Source organism: Eubalaena glacialis, chromosome 19 (assembly GCF_028564815.1).
Source record: "Eubalaena glacialis isolate mEubGla1 chromosome 19, mEubGla1.1.hap2.+ XY, whole genome shotgun sequence".
NCBI lineage: Eukaryota > Metazoa > Chordata > Mammalia > Artiodactyla > Balaenidae > Eubalaena > Eubalaena glacialis.
In genome coordinates, this window is record NC_083734.1 from 51,410,793 (window position 1) to 51,433,974 (window position 23,182).

Below are 23,182 nucleotides of genomic sequence, written 5' to 3' on the forward strand. Positions count from 1 at the left end.
AACCCAGCTCTCTGTACGCGTCCTGCCCCTTCCTGCCCCATGATGACACACCCTCCTTTCTCTTTTCTCTTCACCTGCTAGAGCACCCAGCACCTCCAGCAGCCTACAGCCTCCAACACCCCGAGGGGAGCCCCGTGGCGCCATGGGCGGCCTTTGCCGTCGAAGGGATGAAGATGAAAGCCCAAGCAAGGGGCAAGCCTGCCAGACACCCCAGGGCTCATCCTGCAAAACCTAAAGGCTGCCAGCGGCCCCCCAAGATTCGTAACTACAACTCCAAGGACTGACTTCCTCGAACCACCCCTCCCCGCCCCTCCCCCTCCCCGCCCCTCCCCCTCCCCACCCCTCCCCCTCCCCTCCCCCACCCCTCCCCTTCTCATCCACTCCTCCCTCCCCTCCCCCTCCCCACCCTTCCCCCTCCCCACCCTTCCCCCTCCCCCTTCCCCTTCTTCTCATCCCCTCCTTCCTCCTCTTCCCCCTTCCCCCATCCCCTTTTCCCCTTCCTCCTCCCTTCCAATCCATCTCTCGGTCTCTTCCCCCTCCTCCTCCTTGGTGGCTTTATCTCCATATCAGGGGTATGTGTGTGTGTGTGTATGTGTGTGTGGGTGTGTGTGCACGCGCATGGGTGGGAACAGTGAACTGAAGAGCAGCCTCCCCAGTGCTGCTAAGGCACCTCATGGACCGATCGCAGAGCCCCGAATTGTTCTTTTAACTTGGGAAGGACAGTAAAAGATTTCCTGGGCTTTGCATGTGTGGCTCTCGTGGCCAGGTTTCTTGTGATTCGAAGGTTCGACTGTGAGTGCTTTTGGCATCATTACACATGCTACTCCGTTTATATTTTAGTGTAAAATAGAGAGCCAGTTACAATCCTGAACTACAGATGTCACACACAAGTGAGCAGGAAATCTCGTAGCGTAAAATTCTGTTGTTTAGCTCTCCACAGACCCTGCTACAAACATGTGGGTTTCGGGGTTCACTCTACGACCAGGGCTGAGCCTCCCTGGTCCACGTGGGGACGGAGGGAACTCTGCAGATGGGCAGAAAAGTCCAGCCATCTACAGAACGGGCTCCCAATTCATGGGGTGGGACGTGGCTCAGGCGTTCAGAGCTGCACGGGCGCCCTCCTCTTGGCAGTGCCCAAGGGAGGCCTGACAGAGGGGCAAGAGCTGCATTCTTACTTCCAGCCCAGCGGCTGCAGGTGACGGTCCTGGACTTTTGCTCTTGGCCCAGCTGCACCACCTCTGTGTCAGGACGGAGGTCCCGCAGTCCCCGTGTAGGGGCCGGGCGTGAGGCGGGTGTGTGCCCAGGAAGCTTCGCCTAGAGCCAGGCCTGGCACCGTGGCGGCACTCTGCAAATGCCACACTTCTGCTCACACGGTCAGTCGTTCCGGCGGCCCAGGCCCCTGGAGAGGCCTCCTGGCCCCCTTGCCAGCCTCAGGCCTCCCACTTGGGCTGAAATCAGACAGGGAGCAACAGAGAAGCTGTGGGGAGCTACCGGGCACGCAGTAGGTCTGCGCAGAGCTCACTCCCAGCCCTGAGCGCTGGCTGCCTGCCCTGCAGGGCACGTCTGTCGCTGGCCTCTCCTCCCGAAGGGGGTGGGGTGTGGTGTTTGCGGGGGTGGGGACCCAAAGCAGCCCACAGGGTCCTCAGGCTCATCACCTGGGGCCTGGTCCGGACCTACGGGGCCTGGAACAAGACAGGCAGCCAGTGTGCTTGTGGCCAATTGGCGGCCCTCCCGAGGGGGCACGTTTCTGTGGAAGAGGAGAGCGTTGCCTCACTCACAGCTGTTCCCCCGCCAAGAAGGAGCAGAGGGCAGCCCTTCGAGGCGTGTGGCCTGCCGGTCTGCACCCTGGCTGGGTGCAGAGGTGGGCAGCCCCTCCACATGAGGATCTCCAGCGATGCTTGGGTGCCCGGCCTGGCCTACCTGGGGGCAGAGCCCCCACGGGTCCCTTTGAAAGTGTACCTTTCATGAATGTCATCTTGTTTATCAGGTTTTCAGGCTTTGATCTCTGTGGAACGAGGGAAGATCAAAATTTGCACAGGCATATTGATGTCCTAACCACAGATGCACTGCTCATCCTGGGCGCAGTGCTTGGGGAGCTGCGGAGGCAATGGCAGGTCACTTCTGATGTGCCAGGAAGGAGCACGCTGGGAACAGCTTTGCTGCCAGGTGGCAGGGGTCTGTGTGCTCTGCTGTGTCTGGCATGCGGCCCTTTAAGTGAGGTGTTGCCATATGATTTCCTTCAGATGAAAAAGTGAGGAGAGATGCCCTGTTGCTTTCCCTAGAAGCACTTCAGAGCCCATGAGTCTCCAGCCCTCTGTGGTGCAAACCAGGGCCTCAATCCCAGCCACCCAGCCTGTAATCGTCCCATCACCTGGGGTCCTGGCAGGCTGCAATAAGCAGAGCCCCACTGACCAGCAGGAAGTGAGCCTAGGAAAGCTTAAGACACCAGGAGTTGGGGACTTCCCTGGTGGTCTAGTGGGTAAGACTCCATGCTCCCAATGCAGGGGGCCTGGGTTCGATCCCTGGTGGGGGGACTATATCCTGCATGCCGATCCCGCACGCCACAACAAAGATTCCGAGTGCCACAACTGAGACCCGGCGCAGCCTAAATAAATAAATATTTTTAAATAAATAAGACGTGGTCTTTAAAAAAAAAGACACCAAGATTTGAGGGTGTTTGTGCAGCACGGTCCAGCCTGTCCTGGTCCAGGTTACCAGGTGTCTGAAAAGCTCTTAAGTAGGAAGGAAAAGAAAATCCCACAGAAAGGTGGTTCGGGACAGCAATTCAGCTGTGGGATCTCAGGGCCCTCTCTCCCGTTTTCCTGTCCTGCCCTTTATTCCACACTGTGCGAACCAGAAGCCCCCAATGATGAAGCCAAGGGGAAGAATAGAGCAGGGAGTATGGAACTGCCCTGGGACTACCTGGGGGCCTAGGGAGCACTGTGTGTGTGTGTGTGTGTGTGTGTGTGTGTGTGTGTGTGTGTGTGTGTGTGTCGGGGGTGGGGGAGGGGCGGCGTGTGGCCACGTGAAGCCATGTTGTCTGGTTTGACGTGCCAGTCCCGTTCTGTGTTGTCCCTGAACATCCGCAGACAGTGCCACACTCCACTGACAGCCCCTGAGCTTCCGAGGGCAAGGCAAGAGGGGTTGCCAAGGAGCCAGGCGAGGAGCGCAGCAGCGTTTGATTTCAAGACAATGAGGCTGCGGGGCACCAGCCCCAGGGAACTGCCAGGGCTCCTCTGGCCTCACAAGGGTCTGTCTGTGGCCCCAGAAGGTAGCCAGGGCGGTGCAGGGCGTGGCCACCAGGCCGGGAGGGCCGTCTTCCTGGACTCTCACTCGACCCCAAGACGGGATGTCTGTTTCTTTTTGGTCTGGAAGTTAAGGGTTTTTTGTAAATTCGGTAAACATTTGAGCAGGGGAATTACAAAGGAGGGCGCGCCGGTGAGCGGAGACGCAGAGTTCCGCCGGTGCGTGTGCGCGCCCGCGGGTGAGAGTGGCCACGTGCGCGCGAGAGTGCCTCTGCTCAGGGAGACTCCTTTGTTCAAACCACACCAAGAGGTGTCCGTACAGAGCCCGCTCGCCAGATGGCCGCGCCCCGTCCCCGCGGCCGGCTGCGGGGAGCCCCCGCCCGGCCTCGGGAGCGTCCCCCCGGTTCCCGCGCCCGCCTTGCGAATTTGGGAGGCAAGGCAGGGAGGACCAGCCGCGCTGCGTTGCGGTGACCGGCAGTAACCCCGCGCGGGGTGCCCTCGGCCGGGTCAACGACCGCGCTCGCCCGCTGCGGCCCGCGCAGCACCAGGGGCCGCCCGGCCCATCACCCTATCGCCTAGCAACGCCCATTCGCGCGCCGCCATTGGTCCAGCGCGCACGCCCCCGGCCCCCGATTGGCTGCGGCTGCAGAGCGAGCCACGCCCCCGGCCCGGCTTTGCTCGGCCCGGACGCCGGCCCTTCAGTCCTTACGCCCGGGGGTCCGTCCGGCCCCGTGTGGCCCCAGTATAACCCCCAGAGTGACCCAAGCAAGCCCCGTCCCGTTTCCACTGCGCGCCGTGCACACGTGGCCCCTGAGGCCCCGGGGATGGGGGCGGCCCCGGCCCCGGCCCCGGCCCCGGCCCCGGCCCCGGGAGGCGTGGGGCGCCGAAGGGAAGTCGTGGGGCGGGGGTGACGCTGCGCCCCGCCCCGGCGCCCCCCGAGTCCCGGGGCCCCCAGCCCGGCGTCCCCCCTGGCGCGCCCCCGCGCAGAGTCCCGGCGTCCGGCGGCGGCGCGCGGCATCACCCCACTGGCGGCGGCGCGCCTGGTCCCGGGGCGCAGCCCTGACGCTCATTGGCCTGGGCGGCGCAGCCAAGCTGTCAGCCCATGTGGCGTGTCCGCGCGGGGACGGCAGCGGTTAAATAGCGCCGGCGCGGACCTAGAGGGAGCCAGAGAGACGGAAGCGGCCCGGCCTCCCCTCCGCCGCGCGCTCCATCCTCGCTCTCCCTCCGCCGCCCACGCCACCGCCCGCGCCCAGACCAGGTACGAGCGGCCAGGCCGGGCCGAGGTCGGGAGTTGGTTGCCGGGGACCGGAGTCCTGGGGCCGGGCAGGGGCCGGGGCGGGGGTGGTGCGGTCAGGCTCGAGGGGGCGCCGCCGGCCCTCATCTTCCGGCCTTGGGCGCGCGTCGTCCGGCGCGCCAGTGGTGAGGGGTCGTCCCGCACAGCCTGCCCTGGTCTCGGGGTCCGAGCCCCCGGTCTGGATATTCGAGCCCCACGGGGCGCCCGAGGCCGGGCGGCGAAAGGCCCTCGCGGCATGCCCCAGGCCCGGCGGGGCAGGTGGGCGGATGGCGAGGGGCGGACGCCCAAGAGAGCCGCGAACAGCCATTTTGGTCTTGGGCTGGGCCGGGCGGTTGCGGACCCTCGGGGGCCTGTAGGAGCCCCCAGCCGCCCGGTGTGCGCCCAGCTCCCGCCGCCCAGAAGGGCCTCGTTTCGGGCCGGGCCGCCGAGCCCCTCCATCCGCGGCGTCCCCCCACCTCCGGTTGCGGGATAGCCGAGTCTCAGCCTACCGGAGGGCCTAAGAAGAAAGGAGGGTGGTGGGTGGAGGAGGCGCGGGGCCGGATGAGGACGGCTTCCCCACCACGTGGGCTCCGTTTGGAGCCCCCGAAGTTCTGGGGGGAGAGCGGCTCCTGCCCCGTACAGCCTCGCGGCGGCGCATGCGAGGCCGTGCGCTCTGCAGGGGTCTCCACCCCCTTGCCTCGTCCCGCCGGACTCCGCGTGAATAGCAAGTAGGGGGAGAACAGAGCGGGCGCTTTCTGGAGAAGCAGCCGCCCCGGGAGCTGGTGCCTCTGGTCCGGCAAAGGGCTCTTTATTTGGCGCTGGGGGAGGGGGCTCCCTCTCTGCCGGGACAGCAGGGCGATCAGGGCACCCAAGGAAGACGCTCTCTCCACTTGCTTGTGCTTTCCCTTGCTCAGAGAGACGCTGGAGGGCCGCTGGTTGGCGAGTCCAGCGGTCATTAGCGCCATGAGGCCCTGGAGCCTTGGCGGAAGTGTGCAGGATCAACCCTGGCCTTGCCCCCTTCCTCAGGGGCTGTACAGGAGCCTCCATCCTGGACCCACAGTCTCAGGGTAGCCTAGGCTCCCTCGTTGGCGCCTTGGGGACCTGGGTCTGGGTAGGCAGGCAGGCTGCGTGGAGGTTGGCAAGCAGGACTCTGAGGCCTCAACCTGTGCAGGTGTGTGGGTCTGGGTAGCACTTGCCTGGCACCTGACCAGGAGTAGTTCTCCAGGTCGGAGCTCACTGGAGCGGCCATACAGGCTGGGTCTGTCCACTGTGGGGCAGGGACCAATTTTGCCCCAGAGCCCCACCAGGCCTTGGCACTCTCAGTGCCCGAGCCGTTGGCCCCAGCATGGAGGACAGTGTGGGGTGCTGAGTGCAGAGTCAGACAGCGTGGGCGCCGCTTCTCACCCCCATGTTTGCCCTTTCTCCTTCACCTGCTAAATTCCCTTGGCCAGCTGTTAATAAGCTGACGGCCAGGCAGCCCCTTCCTAGGAAGGATTTGGGTCCTTCTCTGGGTTGGCCCTGCCTGCCTCCCACTGTGAGGCCCCCTCCTGGGACCACTGCAGCAGGGAGTTGCAGCAGGGCCGTTTTGGGGTCATCCCAGGCCAGGGCCAATGCCCAGAGAGCCCAGCACTCCCAGTGAGAGGTGCAGGCAGGCTGGACCAGAGTGGACTCCCCGCCTCCCAACCACCATACACATACTTCACCCAGGGCATCCGTCCCGGCTGGCACACAGCGCAGGAGCTGGCCATGTGGATCTTTGTTGTGGGACTTTCTGAGCTACTGCTCTCAGACCCTTGGGTGGGCCAGATGGAGGAGGGGGGTCAGGAAGCTGGGGCCGGGGGAGCAGCTGGGCCTCCAGTGAGGCTGCAGACTGGCAATGTGGGAGCTGAGATTGACCAGTGTTCGGGCCCCCACACCACTCTCCCTGCAGAGAGAGCAGCCATGGAGGAGGTGGTGATCGCTGGCATGTCCGGGAAGCTGCCTGAGTCGGAGAACTTGGAGGAGTTCTGGGCCAATCTCATCGGCGGTGTGGACATGGTGACGGATGATGACAGGCGGTGGAAGGCAGGTAAGTGGGCCTGGGTTCTCCTCTCGCTGCCTCTGGGTACACAGTCTCCAAGCTACCAGGACAGGCCCGCTCTGGCCTGAGCTCCCGTCCCACCTGCAGAGCCAACGGTCACCCAAGGTGAGGCCACGCTGCGGGCTCTTCCTGCGAGATGGTGCCAGGAGAAGGCTCAGGGCGAGAGAGAAACTGGGGCCTCTGGCCAGTGGGCTAGGGACTGAACTCCAGTCTGCAGGAGACTGAGGGCTGGCCCTGGGCATGGTCTTTGCCCACTTCACAGATGAGCTAGGTAAGCTGCTAGGGGGCAGATCCAGGGCCAGGCCAGGTGGGTGAGCACCTCCGGCCCCACTGCTCACTACCTGGTCCCTGCAGAGCCTGGCCAGCCACTGCTGGCCCACGTGTCCCAAACTGTCAGATAAGACATCAGGCTCTCCCAGGAAGCTGGTTTGACTCCCTCACGCCCAGTAGGTTCTTCTGCAGAGCGGCTCTACCTGATCTACGGGATGTGAGTCAGTGTGGCGGAGCCTGGCCTGGCCTCAGCCTCTGGGGCCAGTGGCAGGCCAGGCAGGGGGTCTCCAGCCAGGACAGGACAGTGGTGGGTAGGAGGAGGGGGCACTCCCCCCCCAGTGCTGTGCTCTGGGGCACCACGCATGAGGCTCCCCCTAGGGCCCCCTCTCAGAAGTGGGCCCACCCATCCCGGGGAGCCTTGGCTCCCTGTTGCCGCAGGGACGCCACTGTCAGTCACTCGGGGCCCTGAGGTTCCATGGCTGGCCCCTCCATCTGCGTGTGTTCCACAGGACTGTATGGCCTGCCCCGGCGGTTAGGCAAGCTGAAGGACCTGTCCCGGTTTGACGCCTCTTTCTTCGGGGTCCACCCCAAGCAGGCGAACACAATGGATCCCCAGCTGCGCTTGCTTCTGGAGGTCACCTATGAGGCCATTGTGGACGGAGGTGGGTCATCAGGAGGCTGACAGCCAACCTGGGACTTCTGAGGGCCCATCCCTGGGGTTCCTGCCGCCCCTCTTGAAAGCGTTCCTCCATTTTGCTTCTAAGAGCAGCACGTGTTCATAACAAAATATCCAAAACGTAGAAGCTGTTGAGGAGGGAGCGGAGTCCTGGTCTGGGGCCGATGGGCTGGGGAGGCATTTGCCTTGGGCAGGTCACGTTTCACAACTGCACACCAGAGGTGTCCCAGGCTTGTCCTGATGCCCCAGTTTCCTCACTTTCCATTGCATGGCTGATCTTGGGGGCGAGGGCAGGGTGCCAGGCAGAGTAGGAGGCGAGATCTGGCCCCAGGACTCTTGCCCTCCACACTCTCCTCCGCCAGGTTGTGTCTGGCCTTGGACAAGTGCCTCGAGGCCAGCTGCCCCTTGTCCCGGGGCACAGACTTGTCCCAGGGACACCAGGGACATAGAAGTCCTGCCAGGTGGGAGAGGGGAGGCTGCCATGTGGGTGAGGCCCCTCAGTAGGTGAGTGGTGACAACTCAGCTCTGAGGGGGAACCTGGGGCCTGCCTGCTCCCACCTGTGGTCGACAGGGTGGGTATCCTGACCTTGCAGTCTCTTGTCCTGCAGCAGATGCTAAGTAGTCTCTGGGGTTGACACTGAGCGTGACGGGGTCATGGACACGTGCTGCCTGGGGTGGAGTGGAGGGGAGGTGAGAAGACCCTGGTAGGGGAAAGTGGAGGCCTTTCCACTGCCCAGGCCCCACCCGGAGACCTTGGATGCTGCTCCCCAGGGGCTGGCCAGTGTCCCTCCCTCCTTCCCAAGCCTGGACACTCGGCCTTTGTCTCTCTCTGTCTTCTTATCTTGGCCCGCCCAGGGCAGGCCGCTCTCAGGGCTCACCAGACCCTGCCAGCAACACCAGGGGCCAGGGGAGTAGCCTAGGGACAATGCTGCCCTCTGTCCCCACCTCCGGCTGTCTCTGGCCGCTGCCTGACCCAGAGCCTGGAGCCCCACCTGGCACCCCGCCCGTGCCTGGGCCCCGGTTCCTTGTGACCTGGTTATCTGTTCTCAGCCCTACCTGGGCTGGCCGCCCCACTGTGGCTCTGCTCTCTCTTCCCTGGCCCACCTCGTCCCCTCCAGGGTCAGGCTGAGATGGAGCCTCGTCTCACCCAAGCCAGAGAGGCTGAGAGACGAGGCCTCACCTCCCAGAGCTGGGTGGTGGGCTGGGCGCGTCACAGCAGCTAGGGCTGACCTCTGTCTCCTACAGGCATCAACCCAGCTTCCCTTCGTGGGACGAACACCGGTGTCTGGGTGGGTGTGAGCAGCTCTGAGGCCTCAGAGGCTCTGAGTCGAGACCCTGAGACCCTCATGGGCTACAGTATGGTGGGCTGCCAGCGCGCCATGATGGCCAACCGCCTGTCCTTTTTCTTCGACTTCAAAGGTGGGTGCACACACAGCTCCTCTGGGCCTCAGACTGGGGCAGGGTGGGGCCGGACGGCAACGAGACCTTCCAGACTCTGACCTCCCCTCTCCGAGGAAGGCCTGCAGGGGCGAGGTCCCGGTGTCATAGGCTCCACATGGAGGGCACCTGCTAAAGCTGCCAGGGCCCCAAGGTTGGGGGAGTCCCACAGCTGCACTGTGCCCTTGCCTGCAGGGCCCAGCGTTGCCCTGGACACAGCCTGCTCCTCCAGCCTGCTGGCCCTGCAGAGCGCCTACCAGGCCATCCGCAGTGGGGAGTGCCCCGCGGCCGTTGTGGGGGGCATCAACATCCTGCTGAAGCCCAACACGTCGGTGCAGTTCATGAAGTTGGGCATGCTCAGCCCTGAGGGCTCCTGCAAGTCCTTCGATGCAGCAGGTGAGGGCGGAGGGCGTGGGAACACAGGATAGCACCCCCAGCCCCCGTTTCACCCTACACCAGCCCCTGAGCTCTGCTCTGAGCTCCTAGGCCTGAGGTGCCCTCTGCCCCCAGGGGACGGCTACTGCCGTGCAGAGGCTGTGGTGGCCGTCTTGCTGACCAAGAAGTCCCTGGCCCGACGGGTGTATGCCACCATCCTCAATGCCGGCACCAACACTGACGGCTTCAAAGAGCAAGGTAGGAGCAGGCCCCGGGCAGGGTGAGGGTGGGGCTGCAGGCAGTTAGGTGATTGGTGGTGTGCTGAGGCCTGGCCCCGCCCACAGGCGTCACCTTCCCCTCCGGAGAGGTGCAGGAGCAGCTCATCCGCTCCCTGTACGAGTCGGCCGGGCTGACTCCTGAGTCCCTGGAGTATATCGAGGCGCATGGCACTGGCACCAAGGTGAGAGCCCTGCCTGGCCCTGTGCACCCCCCACACCCCACGCCGGAGAGGCGCCGGGTGGAGTCCTGACCTCCCTGAGTCCCCCACAGGTGGGCGACCCCCAGGAGCTGAACAGCATCACGCGGGCCCTGTGTGCCACCCGCCAGGACCCCCTGCTGATCGGGTCCACCAAGTCAAACATGGGGCACGCGGAGCCCGCCTCGGGGCTCGCAGCACTGGTCAAGGTAGGCAGGCGGGTCTGGGGCCATCCTGCCCCTGCCTCCTCAGCTTCCTGCTGCCCGGTCAGGGGAGGATCCCCACAGGCTGTGCTGTGGGGTGTGGGCCACTGAGACCCAGAGAGCAGGGTGCCAGCATGTAGCCATTCCCTGCCCTAGTTCACTGGGCCAGACATTTTGCCCAGTACTGCTCCACAAGAGACCAAGCCAGAGGGTGCGGAAGCAGCGGGGCGGCCCCACCTCTCCGGGGCTGCCCTTCCCCATGGCCTGCTGACCAGCTGGTAACCCAGAGCATCCAGGTCACCACTGCTCAGGCTCCCTGGTGCTCTGGGCTTCCTGGGCTACTGTAGCCACCTGTCTGCAGCTCTTAGATCGGGACCTGGGGTGGGGTCTGGCTGAGGGACCTTTGTGTCTAGATCCATGACCATTAGTCTGGAGGTGGCAGGGGCCCTAGGTGAGGCCCAAGGCCGAGAGGGGAAGGGGCCTGCGGCTTGGTCACCAGACCACTGCACTGGGGCTGGGCAAGGCTTGGGGGAAGGAAGTCTGTTGCAGTGGGCAGGTGGCCTCAGAGTGTCCTCAGGAAGGGAAGTACCTGAAGCCCACCCTGACCAGCAGGGCAGGGAGCCCGGGGCTGGCCACCCCACTGACCATTAGGCACCCATAGGTGCTGCTGTCCCTGGAGCACGGGGTCTGGGCCCCCAACCTACACTTCCACAGCCCGAACCCCCAGATCCCAGCACTGCAAGACGGGCAGCTGCAGGTAGTGGACCGGCCTTTGCCCGTTCTCGGGGGCAATGTGGGCATCAACTCCTTCGGCTTCGGCGGCTCCAACGTGCATGTCATCCTCCGGCCCAACTCCCAGCTGCCCCCACCGCCTGCCCCGCACTCTGCCCTGCCCCGTCTGCTGCGGGCCAGCGGGCGCACCCTTGAGGCTGTGCAGGGCCTGCTGGAGCAGGGCCTCCAGCACAGCCAGGACCTGGCCTTCGTGAGCATGCTCAACGACATCGCGGCCACCCCCATGGCCACCATGCCCTTTCGTGGCTACGCTGTGCTGGGTGGCCAGGGCGGCGACCAGGAGGTGCACCAGGTGCCGGCTGGCAAGCGCCCGCTCTGGTTCATTTGCTCCGGTGAGCCCCCGGCTCCCCAGGTTGTCCCCGAGGGCAGTGGGGGCAGGGCCGCGCAGCCCTACCCTGACGCCTCTCACTGGGACAGGGATGGGCGCACAGTGGCGCGGGATGGGGCTGAGCCTCATGCGCCTGGGCAGCTTCCGCGACTCCATCCTGCGCTCAGACGAGGCCGTGAAGCCTTTGGGACTGCAGGTGTCGGACCTGTTGCTGAGCACAGATGAGGCCACCTTTGATGACACCGTCCAGTCCTTCGTGAGCCTCACTGCCATCCAGGTGCACCCCTGGGGTCTGGGGTGAGCGGGCCAGCAGGGCGGTCAGCCTGGCGTCCCCGGGACTGGCGTGACGCACCCTGTTCCCGCAGATTGCCCTCATAGACCTGCTGACCTCCATGGGCCTGCGGCCTGACGGCATCATCGGGCACTCCCTGGGCGAGGTGGCCTGCGGCTACGCCGACGGCTGCCTCTCTCAGGAGGAGGCTGTCCTCGCTGCCTACTGGAGGGCCCAGTGCATCAAGGAGGCCAACATCCCACCCGGGGCCATGGCAGCTGTGGGTAGGTGTTGCCCTGTGCTCCCCCACCCCACTCTACCCATGGGCCTGAGGGTCTCCGTGGGAGGTGACGTCTATGCTGGCACCTTCGACATTGGTGCTGGGCAGAGGCAAGGTCCTGGGGTGACTCGCCAGCCACCGTCCTCCTCACTCCAGGGTGAGAGCGACCCTGACAGCCTGCTCTGCTGTGCCCTGTATGGCCTCCCCGAGCCTGATGGCCTTGGTGCTCGGCACACTTGCCCATGGGCATCAGTAGAGGCCAGCCTGGTTTTCCCATGAGCCTGAGCTAAACCCCTAGGGGGCTGCAGGGGAAGGAGTGGGCCTGTTCGCACTTCGGGCAGACAGGGCTGGGGATGGGAGGAACCCGAGAAAGCCTGAGGGACTGGCAGGAGAGTGAGGCCAGGGTCCTCTGTGGTTGGTCGGACGTAGGAGCCTTTGGTGTCAATACTGAGCCGAAACTGGCTCCCGCCTGTGGGGTAGCATTAACGACACCTCTGCCTGAGATCAGACACGGCAGGGGTGAAAGTGCCTCGTAAAGGTGCTGCTCTGCAGCTGTCATCACCGCCTCTGTCGTTAGGGCCACCCCGGCAGCGTCTTCCTCCCCCTGGGGAGGGGCCGAGTGAGGGTGCCGGCTCCCTGTGGCCACCTTCTGAGGCTGTCTCTGCCCCCAGGCTTGTCCTGGGAAGAGTGTAAGCGGCGCTGCCCCCCTGGTATCGTGCCTGCCTGCCACAACTCTGAGGACTCTGTGACCATCTCCGGACCTCAGGTGGGCCCTGGGAGGCGAGGCCTCATCCCCAAGTCCCCTCCTATCACTCAGGGTGAGCTCTGCACGGGGAGCCGGGCACAGGCCTAGGACTGCTCGTCCAGCGCCCCTGCCCCCTCCCCGCCCCCACCCCAGGCCACAATGTCCGAGTTCGTGCAGCAGCTGAAGCAGGAGGGTGTGTTTGCCAAGGAGGTGCGGACAGGTGGCATAGCGTTCCACTCCTACTTCATGGACTCCATCGCCCCTGCGCTGCTGCAGGCCCTCAAGAAGGTGGGTTGCTGCCCCACGGGCTGCGTGGCGGGGGCCTCCCGGAGGACAGGCGGGCAGGCGGGCCCAAGCTCCCTCACGCCGACCCAGCCTGGCCGTATGCGCAGGTGATCCGGGAGCCACGGCCCCGCTCCGCGTGCTGGCTCAGTACCTCCATCCCCGAGGGCCAGTGGCAGGGCCGCCTGGCCCGCACGTTCTCAGCTGAGTACAACGTTAACAACTTGGTGAGCCCCGTGCTATTCCAAGAGGCACTGAGGCACGTGCCTGAGCACGCCGTGGTGCTGGAGATCGCCCCCCATGCCCTGCTGCAGGTGCGCGCTGGTGGGGCAAGATGGTCAGGTCCGGGAGGGATGGCGGTCGGGGGCATGGCAGGGAGGCAGGCTGGCCGGGCTCCGTGTGGCCTTGTGGGGGTGGGTGGGAGCTAGTCAGAGGGAGGCCCAGCCTGTCTCTGCCTCGCAGGCCATCCTGAAGAGAGGCCTCAAGTCCAGCTGCACCGTCATCCCGCTGATGAAGAAGGACCACAGGGACAACCTGGAGTTCTTCCTCGGCAACGTGGGCAGGCTCCACCTGATGGGGTGTGTCCCCTCTCCCTGCTTGACCCCTAGGAGCCCCTCAGCCACAGGCTGGCCTTGAGATCGTCCCCAGGAAGTGGGCCTGTGGGTGCTGGGCCACCGTCACACCCTCGCTGCGGCCCCCACCCCACCCCGTCTCGGTCATCGCTGGGCTCTCAGGGGAGAACGGTTGGCAGTGGGTCAGCAGTGGGTATAGCAGGGTGGTTCCGGGGGCAAGTGTGCTGCTCACGTCTCCCGTCTCCACCCTCCAGCATTGACATCAACCCCAATGGCCTGTTCCCACCCGTGGAGTTCCCGGCTCCGCGGGGGACCCCCCTCATCTCCCCCCACATCAAGTGGGACCACAGCCAGACTTGGGATGTGCCCGCCGTGGAGGACTTCCCCAGCGGCTCCAGCGGCTCCTCTGTCACCATCTATAAGATCGGTGAGTGAGATGCGGGCAGGCGGGGGCGGCTCCTTCCTCCTGGTCGCTGGCACTAAGGCCCATGCCCCACAGATGCCAGCTCTGAGACCCCTGACCACTACCTGTTGGATCACTGCATCGACGGCCGTGTAATCTTCCCCGCCACTGGCTACCTATTCCTGGTCTGGAAGACGCTGGCACGAGTCCTGGACCAAAACGTGGAGCAGGTGCCTGTGGTGTTCGAGGACGTGACGCTACACCAGGCCACCATCCTGCCCAAGACAGGTGAGGCAGGCGGCTCAGGATGCGGGGCGGGAGTGCTGCCTGCTGACCCCTGTTGCTGACCTCTGACCCTGCTGCCTGCAGGGACCGTGGCCCTGGAAGTGCGGCTTCTGGAGGCTTCGTGCACCTTCGAGGTGTCTGAGAGCGGCAACCTGATCGTGAGCGGTGAGCAGGGGCACCCGCCCAGGCTGCAGAGTCCCTGGTGGGGGTCTCTGGGTGGACCCTGGCTGCCAGCTCAGCCCGGCCCTGCCCTCAGGCCCTGCTGCCACCCCCGCCCACAGGGCAGATACACCAGTGGAAGGACCCCGATCCCAGGCTCTTTGACAACCAGTACGGCACGGACCCCACACCTGTAGACCCCACTGCTGCGTTCCACCTGAGCCAGAGCGACGTGTACAAGGAGCTGCGGCTGCGGGGCTACAACTATGGCCCCCACTTCCAGGGCATCCTCGAGGCCAACCTAGAAGGTGGGTGCAAGGGGGCCCCACTTTATACTCAGGAACGTGCTTTGGGGCTAACTCCTGCTGCCCAGCGTTAGATGCCCAAGCCGGGTGAAGGGAGGGCAGTTGTTGGTGTGAGGGGGCCACATGCAGGAGAGGGCCCACTGGGGGAGAGACCCAACCTGGCCGAGCTGACGGTCCCTCCACTCCAGGTAACACAGGCCGGCTGCTGTGGAAGGACAACTGGGTGACCTTCCTGGACACCATGCTGCAAATGTCCCTCCTGGTCCCGGGCCATCGCAACCTGCGCCTGCCCACGCGCATCACCGCCATCCACATCGACCCCACCACCCACCGGCAGAAGCTGTACGCGTTTCAAGGCGAGACACAAGGTAGCTCTGCCCTGGCCCCGCACACTTGTGTCCCTGCGCCAGGTGCTGCCCGCACTTACCCAGCATGTCCCCGCAGTGGCCGACGTGGTAGTGAACAGGTGTCTGAACAGCTTAGTGGCCGGCAGCGTCCACATCTCGAGGCTCCATGCCTCGGTGGCCCCTCGGCGACAGCAGGAGCAGCTGGCACCCATCCTGGAAAAGTTCTGCTTCACACCGCACGTGGAGAGCGGGTGCCTGGCTGGGAGCCTGGCCCTGCAGGAGGAGCTGCAGCTGTGCAGGGGTGAGGCCTGCGCCCACCCCCTTCATCCCGGGGTCCAGCTCCCAGTTCCTGTGCCCAGTCTGGCAAAGGGGAGCTCATCACCTCCCCTCATCGCCCCGTCACAGCCCCTCCTTCATGTGGAGCCCACATCTGCCTTCCCCTCATGAGTGCCCCCAGGCCTGGCTCCCCCCGCCCAGAGCTGATGTCTTCAGAGGAGGCCTAGGACACATAGGTGACAGATTTGTTCCCTCCTATCTGTGCCCCCAGCTAGCCGCACAGGCGTAATGCCATGAGACAGCTCCCTACACAGGGCTCACACCCAAGCTGATGGGTGGGAGGAGCTGGGGAGGGGCAGCAGGGCCGTCAAGGCACTGAACCCACCCTCTGCAGAATCCATCCTCTGTGGGGCTCACACCTGGGTGGGAGGCAGAGCAGCCCTTCACCCACCCAGTAGTCCCGATGGTTGATGCCAGTTTCTAGCCCTGGAGGACTGGACTGCCCACTCTGTCCCTCTATTTGCTGTCAGTGGGCAGAGCCGGGCGGTGGGTCCTGCTTACCTCCGAATCCCTGCTCCAGGCAGACACCAGTTGCTGGGGGACCTTCAGGAACCCCAGCCCAGCTGAGGCTCTTCCCTAGCACCCGTCTCTCTCCTCCCCAGGGCTGGCACAGGCACTGCAGACGAAGGTGGCCCAGCAGGGGATGAAGATGGTGGTGCCTGGGCTGGACAGTGCCCAGGCTCCCAGGGAGGCCCCGCAGCAGGGCCTGCCTCGGCTGCTGGCCGCCGCCTGCCAACTGCAACTCAATGGGAACCTACAGCAGGAACTGGGCCAGGTCCTGGCCCAGGAGAGGCTCCTGCTGTGTGACGACCCCCTGCTCAGCGGCCTCCTCGACTCCCCAGCACTCAAGGCGTGCGTGGACACTGCTCTGGAGAACACGGCCAGCCTCAGAATGAAGGTGGTGGAGGTGGGTGCCGAGCGCAGAGGCACACACTGCATGTGGACCCAGACGCAGGCAGCCCCAAGCATAAGCAGGGCCGGGGCCCCTCTGACGCGAGGTTGCCCAGCTTGAGACGGTGCTGAGACCGCCCAGACACTGAAGGGGAAGGGGCACAGAGAAGGGACTGAGGTGGGCTCCGCGGGTGCTGTGGACAGGGCAGCGCTGGCCAGTGGCCTCAGCGGAGTTGGTGGGTGGGTCTTTCTGGGAGACACCCAGCTGAGGGGGTGGGTGCACCTACCCCGTGGCAGCTGATCCAAGAAGCTGTTCCACCCCAGGTGCTGGCTGGTGACGGCCGACTGTATTCCCGCATCCCGGCGCTGCTTAACACCCAGCCCCTGATGCAGCTGGACTACGTAGCCACTGACCGCCACCCCCAGGCCCTGGAGGCTGCCCAAGCCAAGCTGCAGCAGCTCGACCTGACCCAGGGCCAGTGGGACCCTGTGGACCCGGCCCCCAGCAGCCTGGGCAGGGCTGACCTCCTGGTGTGCAACTGTGCCCTGGCCACCCTTGGTGACCCGGCCACGGCCGTCGGCAACATGGCGGCTACCCTGAAGGAGGGAGGCTTCCTGCTGCTGCACACGCTGCTCGGAGGTTACTCCCTGGGGGAGACTGTCGCCTTTCTCACCTGCTCTGAGCCGCATCAAGGGGGGCAGCACCTCCTGAGCCAGGTGTGGGGCGGGGCCGGGATGGGGAGGGGCTGGGATGGGGAGGGGCCAGGAGGCTGCCGAGCACTGACCCCCCAACACACAGGACGAGTGGGAGAGCCTATTTACCGGGGCATCCCTGCACCTGGTGGCCCTGAAGAGGTCCTTCTACGGCTCTGTGCTCTTCCTGTGCCGCCGGCCGGCCCCGCAGGACAGCCCAGTCTTCCTGTCCGTGGAGGACGCCAGCTTCAGATGGGTCGACTCACTGAAGGTCAGTCCCTCCCAGCCCTGGCCAGGCCTGGCTGACGCAGCTCCAACGCTGTGGCCTGGGGAGCCCCCAGAAGCCAACCCCTCCCTCGTTCTACAGAACATCCTGGCTGACTCCTCCTCCCGGCCCGTGTGGCTCATGGCCGTTGGCTGCACCACCTCAGGTGTCGTGGGCATGGTGAATTGTCTCCGAAAAGAGCCTGGCGGGCACCAGATTCGGTGAGATGCCCACTGAGCTGCATGCCCCTTGCTCCTCCCCTCCAACCCCCCACCAGCTTCCCCTCACCTGTCTGGCTGCCCATAGGTGCGTCCTGGTGTCCAACCTCAGTAGCACGTCCCCCATCCCTGAGATGGATGCAAACTCCTTGGAGCTGCAGAAGGTGCTGCAGGGGGACCTGGTGATGAACGTCTACCGAGATGGGGCCTGGGGGGCGTTCCGCCACTTCCCACTGGAAAAGGGTGAGCCCCCAATGTGCCACCCTGCCCCCCCAGGCTCCTCACCTCGTAGCTGGGTGGGCTGAGAAGGAGAGGGCAGGGGGACCCTGGCCGGAAGCCCTGCCCAGCCCAGGGCTGCACGTGACCCTGTGGCAGCTCCGCTTTCTGTCACCGCAGACCGGCCAGAGGAGCAGACGGAGCACGCCTTCGTGAACATCCTCACGCGAGGGGACCTCTCCTCCATCCGCTGGGTCTGCTCTCCTCTGCGCCACGCCCAGCCTGCTGGCCCTGGAGTCCAGCTCTGTGCCATCTATTATGCCTCCCTCAACTTCCGAGACATCATGCTGGCCACGGGCAAGCTGTCCCCCGACGCCATCCCAGGTACAGGCAGCACACAGTGGGGGGGCCAGGACCTGGGAAGAGGGGGTCCTCACCCCGCAATGCTCAGAAACCTGGGAGGCTCCTCGAACCCAAGCTCACACACTGGGGTCCTCCTGGGGAGATAAGGGCCTCATCCGCCATCTGCCCCCAGGAAAATGGGTCGCTCGAGACTGCATGCTGGGCATGGAGTTCTCCGGCCGAGATGCCAGAGGCAAGCGTGTGATGGGGCTGGTGCCCGCCGAAGGCCTGGCCACCTCCATTCTGGTGTCTCAGGACTTCCTGTGGGACGTGCCTTCCAACTGGTGAGTCAGTCAGGGCTGTGATCTGGGGCCCAACATGGATGTGGCCAGGGGTCAGGCCAGAACTGACCCCTGCGCTGTGCCCATAGGACCCTGGAGGAGGCAGCTTCAGTGCCCGTCGTCTATACCACAGCCTATTACGCATTGGTAGTACGCGGACGCATGCAGCCTGGGGAGACAGTGCTCATCCACTCGGGCTCGGGCGGTGTGGGTCAGGCCGCCATTGCCATCGCTCTCAGCCTGGGCTGCCGCGTCTTCACCACTGTGGGTAAGCCTACAGCCCTTCCCAGAGCCCAGGACTGCCCCTCCAACGCCTGAAGCCCAGACTTACCAGCAGCGTCTCTCCCCACCAGGGTCAGCTGAAAAGCGGGCATACCTCCAGGCCAGGTTCCCACAGCTCAACGAAGCCAGCTTTGCCAACTCCCGGGACACGTCCTTCGAGCAGCACGTGCTTTGGCACACGGCCGGGAAGGGTGAGTGGCTCCCATCACTAGCCAACCGCCATCCACCCATATTCTCAGCGCCTTCTTCCTCCCATCCCCCCCTCTCCGGCCAAGCTGGAGGAGACACCAGCCCAGGCAGGGACAGGGTCTGGCCTTCCGGACTTGTGCCACGTTGGCTGGGCAGTAGTCTTGACTGTGAGGACCCCTCTTGCCCCCCCACCCCAAGGTGTTGACCTCGTCCTGAATTCCCTGGCGGAAGAGAAGCTGCAGGCCAGCGTGCGGTGCCTGGCCCAGCATGGTCGATTCCTGGAAATTGGCAAATTTGATCTTTCCAACAACCACCCCCTGGGTGAGGCTGGGCAGCAGGCCGGGTGGGCAGGGGGCTGTTGGGCAGAGCGGGGGTCCACAGGGTGGGCTGTCAGCTGAGTGGTGAGGCCCCCAACTGCCCACCTGTCCAGGCATGGCCATCTTCCTGAAGAACGTGACTTTCCACGGGATCCTGCTGGACGCAATCTTTGATGAAGACAGCGCTACCTGGCGGGAGGTGTCGGCGCTGCTGCAGGCGGGCATCCGGGACGGCGTGGTGCAGCCCCTCAAGCGCACCGTGTTCCCCAAGACCCAGGTGGAGGACGCCTTCCGCTACATGGCCCAGGGCAAACACATCGGCAAAGTGGTCCTCCAGGTGAGTAGGGGACCCCAGGCACCCCCAGCTCCGGCCCCTGCCGGCAGTGTGTGAACAGGGATGCTACTTGGGCTGCAGGTGCGCGAGGAGGAGCAGGAGGCGGTGCTGCAAGGGACCAAGCCCACCCTGACGGCGGCCTTGTCCAAGACCTACTGCCCAGCCCACAAGACCTACATCATCACAGGGGGCCTGGGTGGCTTTGGCCTAGAGCTGTCCCAGTGGCTCATGCTGCGAGGGGCCCAGAAGCTGGTGCTGACCTCCCGCTCCGGGATCCGCACAGGTGACCGGCCCCAGGGAGCACGAGGGTGGGGCGGTGGGAGAGGCCTCAGTCAGCTCCCTCTCATGTTGCTCTCCGGGCACCTGGGCTTAGGGCCAGAGCCCTGATTTGCCCATCCCCACCATCTGTGTCCCGCAGGCTACCAGGCCAGGCAGGTCCGTGAGTGGAGACGCCAGGGTGTGCAGGTCCTGGTGTCCACCAGCAACGCCAACTCGCTGGATGGTGCCCGGAGCCTTATCACTGAGGCCACCCAGCTTGGGCCTGTAGGAGGCGTCTTCAACCTGGCCATGGTGAGGACGGCTCTAAAGGGGCTGGAGCCAGCTGCCCAGGGAAGCCCCCCGCCCTGAGCAAGCCCTCCAAAGCCCTGGGGCAAAGGCAGGTGCTAAGATCCCCTCACCCCAGGTCCTGAGAGACGCCATGCTGGAGAACCAGACCCCTGAGTTCTTCCAGGACGTCAACAAACCCAAGTACAGTGGCACCCTGAACTTGGACAGGTGGGCTCCTCCCTTCTCTCTCTCCTTCTCCCAGCCCTCCCCCACACGGCCCTCACACTGCTGTCCAGAGACCAGGCCACAGGCCTCTGCCGGGGTCTAAACCAAGGGTCCGGGGAAGTGGAGGCGGTTTGGCAGGCGAGCCAGGGATCCTGGGCATGTCGGCCGGTGGGCTGGGGAGGCCGGCTGGGGGTGACTCAAGAACCCACAGGGTGACCCGCGAGACATGCCCCGAGCTGGACTACTTCGTGGTCTTCTCCTCGGTGAGCTGCGGGCGTGGCAACGCCAGCCAGACCAACTACGGGTTCGCCAACTCCGCCATGGAGCGCATATGTGAGAAGCGCCGGCATGACGGCCTCCCAGGTGGGTCCGCCCGCCCCTCCTCCTCCACTCCTGCGGTGCCACCCTCACTTGTGCCCCTTCTCACCCCAGCCCCCCACCCTCCCTCACCCGCAGGCCTCGCTGTGCAGTGGGGCGCCATTGGCGATGTGGGCGTCGTGCTGGAGACCATGGGTACCAACGACACAGTCATTGGCGGGACGCTGCCGCAACGCATCATCTCTTGCATGGAGGTGCTGGACCTCTTCCTGAACCAGCCCCACCCCGTCCTGAGCAGCTTTGTGCTGGCGGAGAAGAAGGCTGCAGCCCATGGTGACGGCGGCAGCCAGCAGGACCTGGTGAAGGCTGTGGCTCACATCCTGGGTGAGGGGGCACCCTGCACCCCGCAACTGGCAGACACTCAGCTCCCCTGAGTCTGGTCTCCCTGGCTGCAGAAGGGGGCATGCCAGCTTGCTCACGGAGGGAGAGACACAGGTGGTCTGTGCAGAGCTGGGTGGGTGCGCGTGCCGTGACCATAGTGATGATGGTTTGGGAAGACCCAGCCACCAGAGTACAGTACCCACCAAGGCCCATCCCCCATTGCCAACTGAGCGCCTCTCCCCAGGCATCCGTGACTTGGCCACTGTCAACTTGGACAGCTCACTGGCAGACCTGGGCCTAGACTCACTCATGGGCGTGGAGGTGCGCCAGATGCTGGAGCGAGAGCATGACCGGGTGCTGTCCATGCGGGAAATCCAGCAGCTCACACTCCGGAAGCTGCAGGAACTTTCCTCGCAGGCTGGCGCAGCTGATGGTAGGTGTGGAGACGGGTATCCCCGAAGCAGCACAGGTCCTCTCAGTGCTGCTGGCCTGTGAGCAGCCTGGACCGCCCCCAGGTCAGGGCTCGTCCATCTGGCCCCGTCCTGAGAGACCCTCAGTGGGAGCCCAGTGCCCCCACCCACCTCCTGCCCTAGCCACCAGCAGCCCCAGTCAGGTGTGTGCGTGTATATGTGTGCATGCTGGGGGTTTGTAGCAGGGGACCCCATGTGGCCCTGGCCCTCCCTGGCATCTGCCCCTCTTCACAGAGCTGGTGGCCCCCACACCCAAGGAGGACAGCCCGGCCCGGCAGCAGGCCCAGCTGAACCTGAGCACCCTGCTGGTGAACCCTGAGGGCCCGACCTTGACTCCGCTCAACTCTGTGCAGAGCTCCGAGCGGCCCCTATTCCTGGTGCACCCCATCGAGGGCTCCATCACGGTGTTCCACAGCCTGGCTGCCAAGCTCAGCATTCCCACCTACGGCCTGCAGTGCACGGGAGGTGTGTCAGGGTCCTGCGGGGCTGTCCCCACAGCGGGCCTCCTCCGTCCCCCAGTGGGTTGGGGGTGACGTGCACGTCCAGACGAGGGCTAAGCCTCGTGCTGTCCCTGCAGCTGCACCCCTGGACAGCATCCAGAGCCTGGCCGCCTACTACATCGAGTGCATCAGGCAGGTGCAGCCAGAGGGGCCCTACCGCATCGCTGGCTACTCCTATGGGGCCTGCGTGGCCTTCGAGATGTGCTCACAGCTGCAGGCACAGCAGAGCGCCGGCCCCACGAACAATAGCCTCTTCCTGTTCGATGGCTCGCACACTTACGTGCTGGCCTACACGCAGGTGAGGGCGGCAACGGCGCCCCTGGGGCCAGGTCTGGAGTCCCAGCCCCTTGTGCCGCCACTGCAGCAGCCCCTCCTCCCTTTGCAGAGCTACCGCGCCAAGATGACCCCTGGCTGCGAGGCGGAGGCCGAGGCCGAGGCCATGTGCTTCTTCGTACAGCAGTTCACTGACGCAGAGCACAGCAGGGTGAGTCTGCAGATACCGCGTGGCCGGGCCTCCCGACACCCCTGCCCCCCATTCCCGTGCCTGGCGCCACTCATTGTCCTGTCCTCCAGGTGCTGGAGGCGCTACTGCCCCTCGAGGGCCTGGAGGAGCGCGTGGCGGCCGCCGTGGAGCTGATCGCACAGAGCCATGCGGGCCTGGACCGCCATGCCGTCCGCTTCGCGGCGCGCTCCTTCTACCAGAAGCTGCGGGCGGCCGAGAAGTACACGCCGCAGGCCACCTACCATGGCAACGTGACACTGCTACGCGCCAAGACAGGCGGCACCTACGGCGAGGACCTGGGCGCTGACTACAACCTGTCCCAGGTGTGCGACGGCAAGGTGTCCGTGCACGTCATTGAGGGTGACCACCGCACGCTGCTGGAGGGCAGCGGTCTGGAATCCATCCTCAGCATCATCCACAGCTCCCTGGCCGAGCCACGTGTCAGCGTGCGGGAGGGCTAGGCCAGAGAGTTCTGCATGTGGGACCCACCCCGCCGGCCCCCGCACCCCACGTGCAGCCACCAGTAGGACCAGCGCCCTCCCCTCTCCCACCCCCCACCCCGGCTGCCCTGGGCGCGGGGCTGGGACCCGCGCCGCCGACTCGGAGACCTGCCCGGTCTGTGAAGAGTCGGCTGAGCCGCCAGCCAGGCCGAGCTTCCTGAATTGCGCAGGCTCTGCCACGCGGGTCCATTTGTCGTTTCTCCGTTTGGATTCTCCTATTTATTGGGTCGCCAGGGAGACGCCGGTTGGTCCACCTGTGAGGCCGGCGCGCGGGAGCCGGGCCGGGGCCCCATGATGCCGGCAGCGGAGCGGAGCAGCCCCGGGCACTGGGCACCCACCCTATTCGTCTGTGTTCATTTTTCAAGAAACAACATTCAAACTGCTGCTTGGATTTTGAAATTTACTGTAATTGTCTGTGTAAAGAACCATGTCTGGACCCTGTTTCATTTTTACACCAACCTGGTAGAAATGTTGTCTACTCTGGAGCCTCCCCACGATTAAACCGCACGTGAG

The 23,182-nt window shown here is 65.0% G+C and overlaps 3 protein-coding genes across 7 annotated transcripts in view; all 3 read left to right on the plus strand.

The window, feature by feature from the left end:
- The window catches only part of CCDC57 (coiled-coil domain containing 57), a 110,692-nt gene extending 110,251 nt beyond the window's left edge, over nucleotides 1-441 (plus strand). For all 5 annotated transcript variants that reach the window (XM_061175578.1, XM_061175582.1, XM_061175579.1 and 2 more), the window contains one exon: nucleotides 82-441. In XM_061175578.1, coding sequence (XP_061031561.1) covers nucleotides 82-284 — 203 coding nt within the window. In that variant the 3' untranslated portion in view covers nucleotides 285-441. The remainder of the gene's footprint in view (nucleotides 1-81) is intronic.
- Nucleotides 442-4,069: 3,628 nt separating this feature from the next.
- LOC133080868 (skin secretory protein xP2-like) lies at nucleotides 4,070-5,011 on the plus strand. Its single transcript, XM_061176949.1, has 2 exons — nucleotides 4,070-4,152; nucleotides 4,201-5,011. The coding sequence occupies exons 1-2, from the start codon at nucleotides 4,070-4,072 to the stop codon at nucleotides 5,009-5,011; spliced, it is 894 nt and encodes a 297-aa protein (XP_061032932.1).
- On the plus strand, nucleotides 4,405-23,182 carry FASN (fatty acid synthase). The gene is made up of 42 exons (XM_061176501.1): nucleotides 4,405-4,503; nucleotides 6,449-6,586; nucleotides 7,378-7,530; nucleotides 8,790-8,963; nucleotides 9,177-9,377; nucleotides 9,492-9,614; nucleotides 9,701-9,816; nucleotides 9,906-10,040; nucleotides 10,696-11,158; nucleotides 11,244-11,431; nucleotides 11,520-11,709; nucleotides 12,377-12,471; nucleotides 12,604-12,738; nucleotides 12,843-13,046; nucleotides 13,195-13,310; nucleotides 13,559-13,731; nucleotides 13,804-13,995; nucleotides 14,077-14,157; nucleotides 14,274-14,459; nucleotides 14,645-14,824; nucleotides 14,901-15,104; nucleotides 15,742-16,046; nucleotides 16,355-16,747; nucleotides 16,830-16,994; nucleotides 17,091-17,209; nucleotides 17,295-17,449; nucleotides 17,603-17,806; nucleotides 17,958-18,108; nucleotides 18,195-18,373; nucleotides 18,459-18,578; nucleotides 18,775-18,897; nucleotides 19,007-19,230; nucleotides 19,309-19,510; nucleotides 19,646-19,797; nucleotides 19,910-20,001; nucleotides 20,210-20,361; nucleotides 20,455-20,700; nucleotides 20,942-21,130; nucleotides 21,402-21,632; nucleotides 21,745-21,965; nucleotides 22,053-22,151; nucleotides 22,241-23,182. The coding sequence occupies exons 2-42, from the start codon at nucleotides 6,460-6,462 to the stop codon at nucleotides 22,628-22,630; spliced, it is 7,548 nt and encodes a 2,515-aa protein (XP_061032484.1). The 5' UTR covers nucleotides 4,405-4,503; nucleotides 6,449-6,459; the 3' UTR covers nucleotides 22,631-23,182.